This window comes from Archocentrus centrarchus, chromosome 1, assembly GCF_007364275.1.
Source record: "Archocentrus centrarchus isolate MPI-CPG fArcCen1 chromosome 1, fArcCen1, whole genome shotgun sequence".
Classification (NCBI taxonomy): domain Eukaryota; kingdom Metazoa; phylum Chordata; class Actinopteri; order Cichliformes; family Cichlidae; genus Archocentrus; species Archocentrus centrarchus.
Window position 1 is genome coordinate 30010744 of NC_044346.1, and position 10892 is coordinate 30021635.

General features: G+C 39.4%; 1 protein-coding gene across 2 annotated transcripts; it reads right to left on the minus strand.

Moving 5' to 3' along the window:
* Positions 1 to 181: 181 nt before the first annotated feature.
* LOC115782729 (transitional endoplasmic reticulum ATPase) lies at positions 182 to 10831 on the minus strand. 2 transcript variants are annotated; one of them, XM_030733122.1, is made up of 18 exons: positions 10594 to 10831; positions 9695 to 9806; positions 9425 to 9597; positions 9198 to 9340; positions 8927 to 9057; positions 8066 to 8197; positions 7834 to 7936; positions 6981 to 7114; positions 6668 to 6803; positions 6475 to 6587; positions 4815 to 4979; positions 4527 to 4649; positions 4223 to 4435; positions 3933 to 4111; positions 3700 to 3829; positions 1703 to 1861; positions 1176 to 1327; positions 182 to 1095 (listed from the first exon to the last, which is right to left on the minus strand). In XM_030733122.1, the coding sequence occupies exons 3-18, from the start codon at positions 9475 to 9477 to the stop codon at positions 996 to 998; spliced, it is 2166 nt and encodes a 721-aa protein (XP_030588982.1). In that variant the 5' UTR covers positions 9478 to 9597; positions 9695 to 9806; positions 10594 to 10831; the 3' UTR covers positions 182 to 995. The 2 variants fall into 2 exon arrangements, with proteins under 2 accessions (XP_030588982.1, XP_030588973.1); XM_030733113.1 differs by lacking the exon at positions 10594 to 10831 and adding an exon at positions 10168 to 10518.
* Between the last annotated feature and the right edge of the window lie 61 nt (positions 10832 to 10892).

The window sequence follows — 10892 nt, forward strand, 5'->3', positions numbered from 1 at the left end:
CTTGAGGATACTTTCAAAGTTCTTGAAATTTTTTTGGATTGACTGACCTTCAATTCTTAAAGTAGTGATGGCCTGTTGTTTTCCTTTACTTGGTTGAGTAGTTCTAAACTAAAGATATTTTCTGGGCATTTTTACTTTATATTTATTTATATTTTTCCAAGATGTGAGGCATACAAATGAAGTTTTTATTCATTTCTCAACTCATACACACACCAATTTTAAAGTGCAAACTGCTCATAGTGACAAGGTTTTACAGTGTATGTTAGTAGGGTCACAAGATTATTTTTTTATACATTCATGTGAAAAAGGAAGTTTCCATAGGACTCTGCAGTCCTGTGAAAAACTAAGTATACCTTTACTGCTTCCATGGACAGGATAAACAGCAGCCAGGTGCTGCTAATCAAATGCACTTGATTAGTTTATCATTACAAAGTGTGAGCCCCTCAGTAAAAGCAGAAGTTTTCTCAGTAAGACAAATATTATTTTGGTGGTCTGGAGCATTCAGGTGTGTGTTAACACAATGCAACAATCTTCCCAGGAGTGGATGTGCCAGCAAAAATTTGGCAAAGACCAAACACAACATATTGACTCAAACACACAATACCAAATGTCAGCACATCCTCTACAATGATGTGAAAGACTGATGAAGTTATACAGAAAATATACGATTACCTCAAGCTGCTAAAGGCGGTTCAACAAGCTAATGAATTAAGAGGTGTATTTAGCTTTTCAGAGGACTACATGAAGAACCTTCTTATTTTTTATTTTATTGTTTTTTGTTTTGTTTTTTTACTGTTTTTACACAAAAGCTATTTTATTCAATCTTTTGTTTTATTCATCTTGATACAATTTTCAATACTTGTTTTTCAAAGGGGTCCTTATGATTCCCATTTTTTTTTTTATTTACTTTTTTTACTATTATTTTGAAGTTTCTACTTCCTTTATTCATCTGTCTCATTCCAGAGGCAGTGCGCAGCAGCTGAGTGCAGTTTTTGTCACTGATAGAGATCATCATCGCCTTCATCTCTGTACTGACTTGGCCTCCCTGACCCAGAGCCTTGATTTCCAGACTGGGAACCAGAAGCAGAAGGAAATCTGGGTGGGGAGAAAAGAGTTTTGAGTACAACTAAAACAAGACTGACTTGTCCACAACTATGTTTGTTAAGTATGTGCACCTGAAGTTTCCAAAACCTCGGCTCTGCTGCAGAGTTTGAGCAAACATCTCATATTTGCGGATGTCATTATCACTAACGGAGCGACGAGCAAATCGCATCGCCTCTTCAAAGTGGTCCTTCCTGATCTCTGGGACTGGATCAAAGTCCTCATCCTGCAATAAAAAAAAAACCCAAAAACAAAACAAAGAAATTATTTCATGCAGAAATAATACACTTTGTGTGTGTGTGTGTGTGTGTGTGTGTGTGTGTGTGTGTGTGTGTGTGTGTGTGTGTGTGTGTGTGTGTGTGTGTGTGTGTGTGTTTGTGTGTTCCCAGTCCAAAGGCTGAAAGTAACAAAACACATAGCCGCCCTTTAGGGAACATTTTATCTCCCACAGTCTCTGTCTGTACCATGCACACACAGCCTGGTACAACTTTGAGATGTGACCTTGTGTTAATAATAAAAGAAACTCAGAGAAACCCAATCCCTCTCTATAATAGTCTCCTTGATGATGCATTAAAATTAGAGAGCAGCAGCAGTAGCTGACCATGGGGATGCCTGGTCTGCTCTGCCTCTGACGCTCAGCCTTGATCTCGGCCTCTATTGCCTCACGGATGGCCAGCTTGCAGGCCCGCTGACAGATCTCTGTCAGGTCAGCTCCAGAAAATCCCTCTGTGATGCCAGAAAGGTATTCAAGATCCACATCCTGAAGACAAGAGGAGCAAAAGACAGAACCTAAGACATTGTTAAAATATTATTTAGATTGACATTATTTGGCGATATGGTTATTGCGTGTTTCTCCTTGGAAAAAAATCCAGAGCTCCTAGATTTCTAAAGTGAGAAAATAAAAACTAAAACTCAAGGAACATAAAGTACCATTTACAGGGGTTACACTAGTAACAATTAGTATTTTTAATTGATTATTTATTTTCAGATTCCATATTATTACTTTGCAGGGTTTAACTGCTTAATAGTTACAGATTGTTTCACAATATAAAGTTTCAATCCAAAACATTCAGCAGGCTAAATGAAAATGATGTACTCTCAGAGTTTAAATTCCCTCACAGTATGAACTAGATCACTCAGGTACTGCACATCCATTATTTTAATGGTTTATTAGAATAAAAATTTAAGGATTAAATAAGAACAGTGAATAGATGTGATATTGCCATTATATAGCAAACTATAAGTATAGAGGACAGATACACAATTATGTCCTTAAGTTTTTGGCCAATAACATTTGTGTACACCACCACAGTGGATTTCAAGTGAAACGGTTAAGTGAAGTTCAGACTTTAGGCTTTAATTCAAGGGGTTTAATCAAAGTGTTGCATTAACTGTTTAGGAATTACAGCCAGTCTTACACATAGTCCCCCATTTTCAGAGGGTCAAACTAACACAATTTTAACTACAATGATTTTTTTTTTTAATTATTGGATAAAAAATCCTTTGCAGTTGATGACTGCCTGAAGTCTAGAACCCATGGACATCACCAAATGTTGTGTCCTACCTTGAGATGCTCTGCCAGGCCTTTACTGCAGCCGCCTGCAGTGGCTGCCCTTAGTTTTGTCTTCAGTAACTGAAATTCAGTTCAATTCGGTTTTTATTTATATAGCATGCTTTACTGGGTTGAAGTGCTGTGTGATCGGTATTTCCGTTTATGAAGGCATCTCTTGGTTGTAGAATGACAATAATACAACCACCTCTTTAATAGTATTCTTCACTTGGCTAGATGTTGTGAAGACATTTTTCTTAACCAAAGAAAGAATCCTGTGATCGTCCACTTTATTTGTGTTCTCTGTTTTTTTCAGGTCTTTTGCTGTTGCTGAACTGGCCAGTGCATTTATTCTTTTTAGGAATGCTCCAGATTGTTGATTTGACCACTCCTGAAGTTTTTTTCTATCTCTCTAATAGGTTTGCTTTGGGGTTTTTTAGCCTAATTATGGCCTCCCTCACTTGCATCAGCATCCCTTTTTGTATCTCATATTGATAGTTCCAGTGAACAGCTACAAATTACAACTTCAATATTTGGAATCACCTCCAGGTCTTTTATCTGCTTAATTTGTCAAGGAATAATGAGGGGACAGGACCCATCTGGCCATGAAAGTGCTTGTGAATTAATTATCCAATTAATTTTTAGCCTGCTGTAGAGACCTAGCAAAGAGGGAGAAAATACAGCATTAGGTGATGTCCATGAATTTTTGACTTTAGGCCGTCACTGAATGCAAAGTATTAGAACTAAGTACTAATAACAATCCTTATATTTAAAATTATCTTAGTTTGTCCAATTTTCCAATTTCTTTTCTGCCTTTATTAGATAGTGCACAGTAAAGAGAGACAGGAAAAGTGGGGAGAGAGATATAGGGGAAGACATGCAGGTCTCAGGCAGCCTCTGAAAATGGGGGACTGTATAAAAATGACTGTAATTCCTAAAGAGTTAATGTAATATGTTGGTTAAATCCCTTGAATTAAAGTTGAAAGTCTTGGTTTAAAATCCACTGTGGTGGTGTACATAAGCAAAATAACAATGTGTGTATCACTAACTCGTGCAACAGGGGATTTGCGTAGGTTGGCTTTAAGAATCGCCGTGCGAGATGGTCTATCAGGCAACGGGATGTAGATGAGCTGATCCAGACGACCCGGCCGCAGGATGGCTGGGTCTATGATGTCTGGCCTGGAGTGATGAGATGAAGGATGAAAGTGAAATGAAGAGAAGTCAGCAAAGAGTTTCATTTATTAACATCTCTTTTGATACAGAAATGCAAAAATGTGTGCACCTGTTTGTGGCACCGATGATGAAAACGTTCTTTTTGTCGGACATGCCGTCCATCTCTGTGAGTATCTGGTTGATGACTCTGTCAGCGGCACCACCCGCATCCCCTGCCCCACCACCTCTAGATTTGGCAATGGAGTCTAGCTCATCGAAAAACAAGATGCAGGGGGCTGCTTGTCTGGCCTGCAGGCAGAAGGAAAATGTCAGGAAGGTTATGGTGTAAATTTGGAGCTGCAGGTTTGATAGAGTACTTTCATCTGTATCGAGCTCATGCTTTCCTCTCTCCACTCTTACCTTATCAAACACATCCCTGACGTTTGCTTCTGATTCTCCAAACCACATGGTGAGCATCTCAGGTCCTTTGATTGAGACAAAGTTAGCTTGGCATTCATTGGCAATGGCCTTAGCCAGCAGGGTTTTCCCACAGCCTGGAGGGCCGTAGAACAAAACTCCACGAGATGGGGTCATTCCAAACTTGAGGAATTTATCAGGATACTCAACAGGATACTATGGGGAGCAAAATGAAGGTTTATGGATTGCTGATCAAGCTTATGTTTGTAGTTTTGTGTTGAAATGAATGTGTGAGTGTTTCTTCCACCTGGACAAGCTCTTGCAGCTCTCTCTTGACCTCGTCCAGTCCACCAATGTCCTCCCAGTTGACCTGAGGCACCTCTGCAACCGTCTCTCTCAGAGCTGATGGGTTGCTCTGACTCAAAGCCCACTGAAGTGGGGTGATGTTATGTAAAGAGATGTTATATCTTCATTTATTCATTCCTAAAGAACTACTCATGTGTAGCTCATGCTTATGTGATATTGTTTGTTAGCTCAATTTGTTTCATTCTACCAGCGCACAAAGCTAACTTCAGGTGTGTCCCTGTCTTTGTACCTGGAAGTCATCCATGGTGACAGCCATTGAGTTGAGCAGGTCAGCATCGATGGTTTCATCCTCCAGATCAATGAGGGTCATCTTCTTGCGGATGGCTTGCAGAGCAGCTTCTGAGCACAAAGCAGCCAGGTCAGCACCCACATGGCCGTGGGTCTCTGTAGCAATCTGATATATTTTAAATAAATCACATTAATATTAGCATGCTGAACATCAAGAAAGCAAGTAATATTTATTTATATAATACTTTTTGCACACAAGAGTCACAAATGGCTTTACCAAAGATGAAATAACAATTAAAAGCAATACAAAATTTAAAAGGAGCACTGAAATGAAAAACTCTAAACTAAAAATAGCAGAAGAAATAAAGTATATTGGAAAAATATAAAATGTAAAAAGCACAGAAATAAAAGCAATACAAAATTTAAGAAAAACAATAAACAATAAAAACCACACAATAAATAAAACTGACGTTAAAGGCAGCTAAAGAAAAAATTCAAAATGCACACTGCATTGGAAGCAGATCTGTCCAAATGTTCGTCTACAAATATTTGTGTTGCATATCATGATTGGGACAGATCTCATTAGAAAGTGGAGTATTAATATTCAATTATATTAACTAATTCAACGGATCCTATATTGCTTAAATGAACTGAATTCAAAGGAAAATTGAACTGTTATTGTTTGCAGTTTAGCACTTTAATTTGAATATTTATCTATTAGCTTTACATTATAATGCAATACTGTCTAATTACAAATTGCAAAACTTACAGAAATAAAAGGGGACATTGCCAAAATTAAATATTTAATTTCATCTTTAATAACAAATCCCATTTAAAAATTCACTATCAGCACTGTAATTTAAGTGAAAACGGTTTTACAGAATCATCAGCGTCATTAAATTTATGAGGAGTACTCTAATTAAACGAGACTCTCTTGCCATGAGCTCAAGTCGTATCACAAGAATATTAAAGAAGCCCTTATTGCACCTAATGATTCTTCCCCTGCTAAGGCAGGAGGGCCAAAGTGAAGTCTTGGTAAGAAATGCACAAGTTTTGATCCAGATCAGTTTATTTAGGAAGGATTTTCTTCATGCTGCTCTACTTCTTTTCAGTATAGATTATTCTTTGAATTGCTTCCTAACTCATTAAGTCCTATTTCCTAATTAAATTTTTTTTTTTTAAATTACAGAAAATACTCACTCTAACTTTCTGGTGCTAAAGATTTAATCTTGAGGCTTCGTGCTACCAGTTCAGCACTATAAGATATTAATTTGTTATCAGAAAAGTGGCTTTCAGCTGCTCCCATAATCAAAAGTGGCCACCACAGCAGACAGCGCCACATATTTGATTTAGCAGATTCTTATACCAGATTTAATCCCCCCCCAAGGAATCTGTGTCTCCTTCTGGGATCAAACCAGGGATCTTTCAATTGTTAGGCAAATGTGTAAACCACTGCACTATGGAGCTACTAATTTTGTTATCATATAATGGTCACAAATTTCTACCATTTTAAAAGTTCAAAGTTACTCAGTGTTGGCATTTTTGCTTGAAACCTTTTAGGCGATTGATAAAACAATAGCAGATTCATTTATTTGTTAATTAACTCACCATTTCAGTTTTACTTTTATATTAAACCATACATTCCTTTCACATTGGCTCACCCTCTCCAGGTCGACGTCATCAGCCAGTTTCATGTTTTTGGTGTGGATCTGCAGGATCTCCAGTCTACCAGTCGAATCTGGGATTCCAATATCAATCTCACGGTCAAACCTGCCTGGAAAGAAATTGACATATTTGTGAATGCGTGCATGTGCGTGTGTTTGTGTGTTCATGTGTGATTGTGGCTCTCCTGACCAAAGCGTCTCAGAGCCGAGTCCACGCTGTTTGGTCGGTTTGTTGCAGCCATGACAATCACATGAGCTCTTTGCTTCAAGCCATCCATCAGGGTCAGGAGCTGGGACACTATACGCCTCTCCACCTCACCATGAGTCTGCACGTACACATACACACGCACACGCACACACACAGTCAAAAGCATTTAGCTGTTATTTACATGGACACAGGAGAACACAGGAGCTTGTAACGATTTGCTGAAATACAGTTTTCTGCAGATAATCTGATCTGACGGAGCAGAAACAGGTTTCTTGACTTAGCCTCTTGTGTGTACCTTCTCCCTCTTGGGAGCGATGGCATCCAGCTCATCGATGAAGATGATGGCGGGAGCGTTGTTCTCCGCCTCCTCAAATGCCTTCCTTAGGTTGCTTTCTGACTCTCCTGCCAGCTTACTCATAATCTCAGGACCTGGTCACAGAATAATACATTATAAACATCTACACAGGGCCAAGAGGAAGAGAGCCTCTGTTTACCACCATAACATCTAATCGATGACTCATAATTCAACAGTTTTATTTTTTCTGAGAGGCCACTGGTGTTTTTTGTTGCAGGTACTGGTGTTTTGTATATCATGTTGCAGATCTTGCATTTTATGTTGTATTTGATGCATATTTAATATATCTTGAGTTTGTATGGCTGCTACCTTGGCCAGGTCTCCCTTGTGAAAGGGATTCAATTTCTATGGAACTTTGTGGTTAAATAAAAGGAAATAAATAATAAATTTCCCCTTTTCAACTTTCTCTCTGTTTATTTCCAAAATGTTATTGATTTATGCTTTTCCTTCTTCTATTTATTGCGCATCTCTGCTTCACTTTTCAAAGAAGGTTCAATCTGTACAGGGCCTCTTGATTAATTCACACTAGACACTCAGCAAAAAAAGCTGCTTCCTACCAGAAGGTCACTAGAGAACTGGAGCACAATTATTACGAAAGTAAAGAAATGCAAAACCACATTAAACCAGAAAAATCACCTTATGTTAATTTATAACAACTATCATTTATCAATCATTTATTACCAATATTGTTTTGGGACATTTGTTTGCATATTACTTTATGCACTGAGTCATTTATTTCATTATATGCTTTTGTTTTTTGGCAGTTTCTGTCCTCCATAGACAGAAATCTTACCATTGATGAGGAAAAAAAAAGCACCGGTTTCATTGGCTACAGCTCGGGCCACCAGGGTCTTTCCTGTTCCTGCAGGGCCGTACAACAGGATACCTCTGGGAGGCTGAGAAAGGAGGGAAGAACAGAGGTGGGAAGAACACAGAGTCATGCAATGAGAAACATTTAATTTAAAAACGGAAATAGTCTGTTGTATTGTTGGATGGGGATGATCATTTGTGTGTGTGAGTGATACCTTAACTCCGATAGCCTTAAACAGTCCCGGGTGTCTGAGAGGAAGCTCCACCATCTCTTTGATCTGGGCCAGCTGCTTCCGACAGCCTCCAATGTCATCATAGCCAATGTCATTGAGACTCTCCTCTTCATCCTGTCATGCAGCAAAAAGCCAGACTGTTACTGTATGTACTGATTAACAGATGAAGTGATAAGATTTCTATGAGAGTGTGAGGTTCTCCAAAGGGAATTACTGAAGTACAGAAAAATATTCTTTGATAACAACAACACTTTGATAACAAGAATCCATCCATATTGGTTCATTTTATTTGGACCGCAGTGTGTAACATTATGCATGTATGTCCTTGCATCATAACATGTCCCTTTAAGCCACTTTATTTCAATTTGATGCTCCTGAAGGAAAAAAGAGATTTGTTCTGAGTCAGACCTTTCAAAGTCAGGTTCTAGAAATTAGACTTTATGCGACAGGCCTGCAGAGTCACATACATATATACAAAATCTTCATCTAAAGTTTAATGCAAAAAGTATTTAAAATTTTTGAGTAGAAAATAACCAAAACTGGGGTCAATACAAGCAGACGTACAGAATTTTCTTTTGAATGTGAGGTTCATGGAGTTGTCCTGCAATATATAAATCATGGCTGGAAACAAGTGAAAACATAGGTTTTATTTCTGATGATGCAACAAATGAAGCAATAAGATACATGCAACTTGAAGTTTTATAAAGTACTTTACAGTATAAGCACTCCAGTCTGGAACTGGAAACTGGTGGTATTATTGCCCACATAGGATGATTTTTCTAACTTTTAAACGTTAACACACACTAACGTCACACAAACCAGACTCATAAATTTCTCACAGACCTCTCTTTTGATTGGCTCTCCCTCACAGTAGATGACTGTGTCGGGAGCAACGATGCAGTGAGGGCTGGGGTCCGTCTCCACCACCTTGAACTCCACTGCTCGCATGCTTCCCCTTACCAAAAAGATGTCACCTGATAATGGAAACAAGAAGCCACTACATTCACAGCAGCTTCCTGTGCTCTGAGATTTTCTGTTTTAACTTATAACGCTATGAGCACTGAGCACAGCTGATTTTATTGTGGTATAACCAGTAGCTGAGGTGTTGTTGTACCTTTGTGTACAGGCCGGTAAGCCTCCAGAAAGTACGGCTTGAGGAAAACCTCAAAGAGGTTCCCTGATAGGCCTTCAATGGTGTCATCTATGGGGAGCACATGGATCTTCTTCCCATACTTGATATCAGGGCATGCATGGATACTGTAATAACAAACACATCAGCAGACACCTGTGGATTATGATACAATGATAGCTCCATACCACACTCAAAAAAACCTACTGCACCTGATGACATCACCAAGCCGTACACGCAGGTTGTTGCGCGTCACACGGTTCATCCGAATCCGTTCATCTCCACAGGTGTCATCCGTCAGGACGATGCACACTGTTTGCCGTCGTTTCCGGCCTCTCAGCACCACAGTGTCCCCCCGGAAAAGCTGCAGCTCCTCTGTCTTTTGCTAATGGAAACACACACACACACACACACACACACACAAGTCTAGCAAGAATACAAACAGGAATCTGTTGTAGGCTATATTTACACCTTACACACACCTGTGATAGGCTGACAATGCTGCTGTCTTCACTGACAGCTTCATCCACAATGAGTCTGTTCGGTCTGTGTTTCTGCTTCAGGATAGCAGTGGAGTAATCTTCTCCCTTCGGGCTTCCAAACAAGAGACACATTATGGCCCTCTCACACGTACGTGAAGCTCTGATTTCCTCATGTGACTCTGTGCTGTATTTAGAATCACTGTGGCTCTGCACATAGCAACTATTTGACTCTATAAATGTGAAAATATTATTTATCTATCAATAGTTTTCTGCACAAACAATTACAATCTTGAACCGCGGTGTGATTTATCACTAGTGCGAGTTTCACGACCAAAACGTGCATGCTGGATAAAATGTCTTTACTGCTTGAAATATTTGACTGTATATTGAAGCATGCACGAGTAAACACACACACACACGTATGCAAACACAAAGTTACTGTGTGTATGTGTATATGCAGCTGTTTTACTCACTCTGCTCCTCCTGAGCCTGGCATGACTGCTCTTCTTTGTCTTGTCACAGTTTAGATTTTCCTCAGTTTTTCAGAGTTCACTCCCTCACTGTCTTCTTTAGTTGTTTGCCGTGGTAGATTCAAAAGTTGTTCTTGTGTGTTTCTAATCAGCACAAAGATTTCAGATTTCTGTCTTCTGATCTGCCCTGTTGAAACTGTAGCCTTTCTGAAATGCAGATCTTTTCCCAGCAGAGTCTCAGTGCTTTTCTTTTTCCTCTGTTGTCTTAAAGCACCATGTTTATGGGAGGTGCAGCCTGCCTGGTTATCAGTGGAGGTATAAATATGTCCATCTGCTTCCCTGTCTTATTATAACCCCAACATGGGTGGACCCATACACACACACTTTCACACACACACTCCCCTGTGCACAAAGATCCCAAGCACTTACCTTGGAGAGTGTCCCAGAACAGATATAGTGTGATATTTCCTCCTCCTCCTGCTACTAACCAGCAACTGCAAGCAAGAGCCAAGCTAGCCTCAAACACTGTGAAATATTTATGGGTCAAAATAAGATCTGCGTTCAAAAGAACTGACACATAGTCTGTCTTATTTAAAGGATGAATCCTCTCCTTTCTAAAACACAGCGTGGTCCTTCCACTCCTTGTCACCGTGACTGAAGCAAGCTGCTGTTGTGCCCCAGCTTCCCTCAGCTGTTGGTGTATTTATGTTTAGTACACACAGACACAC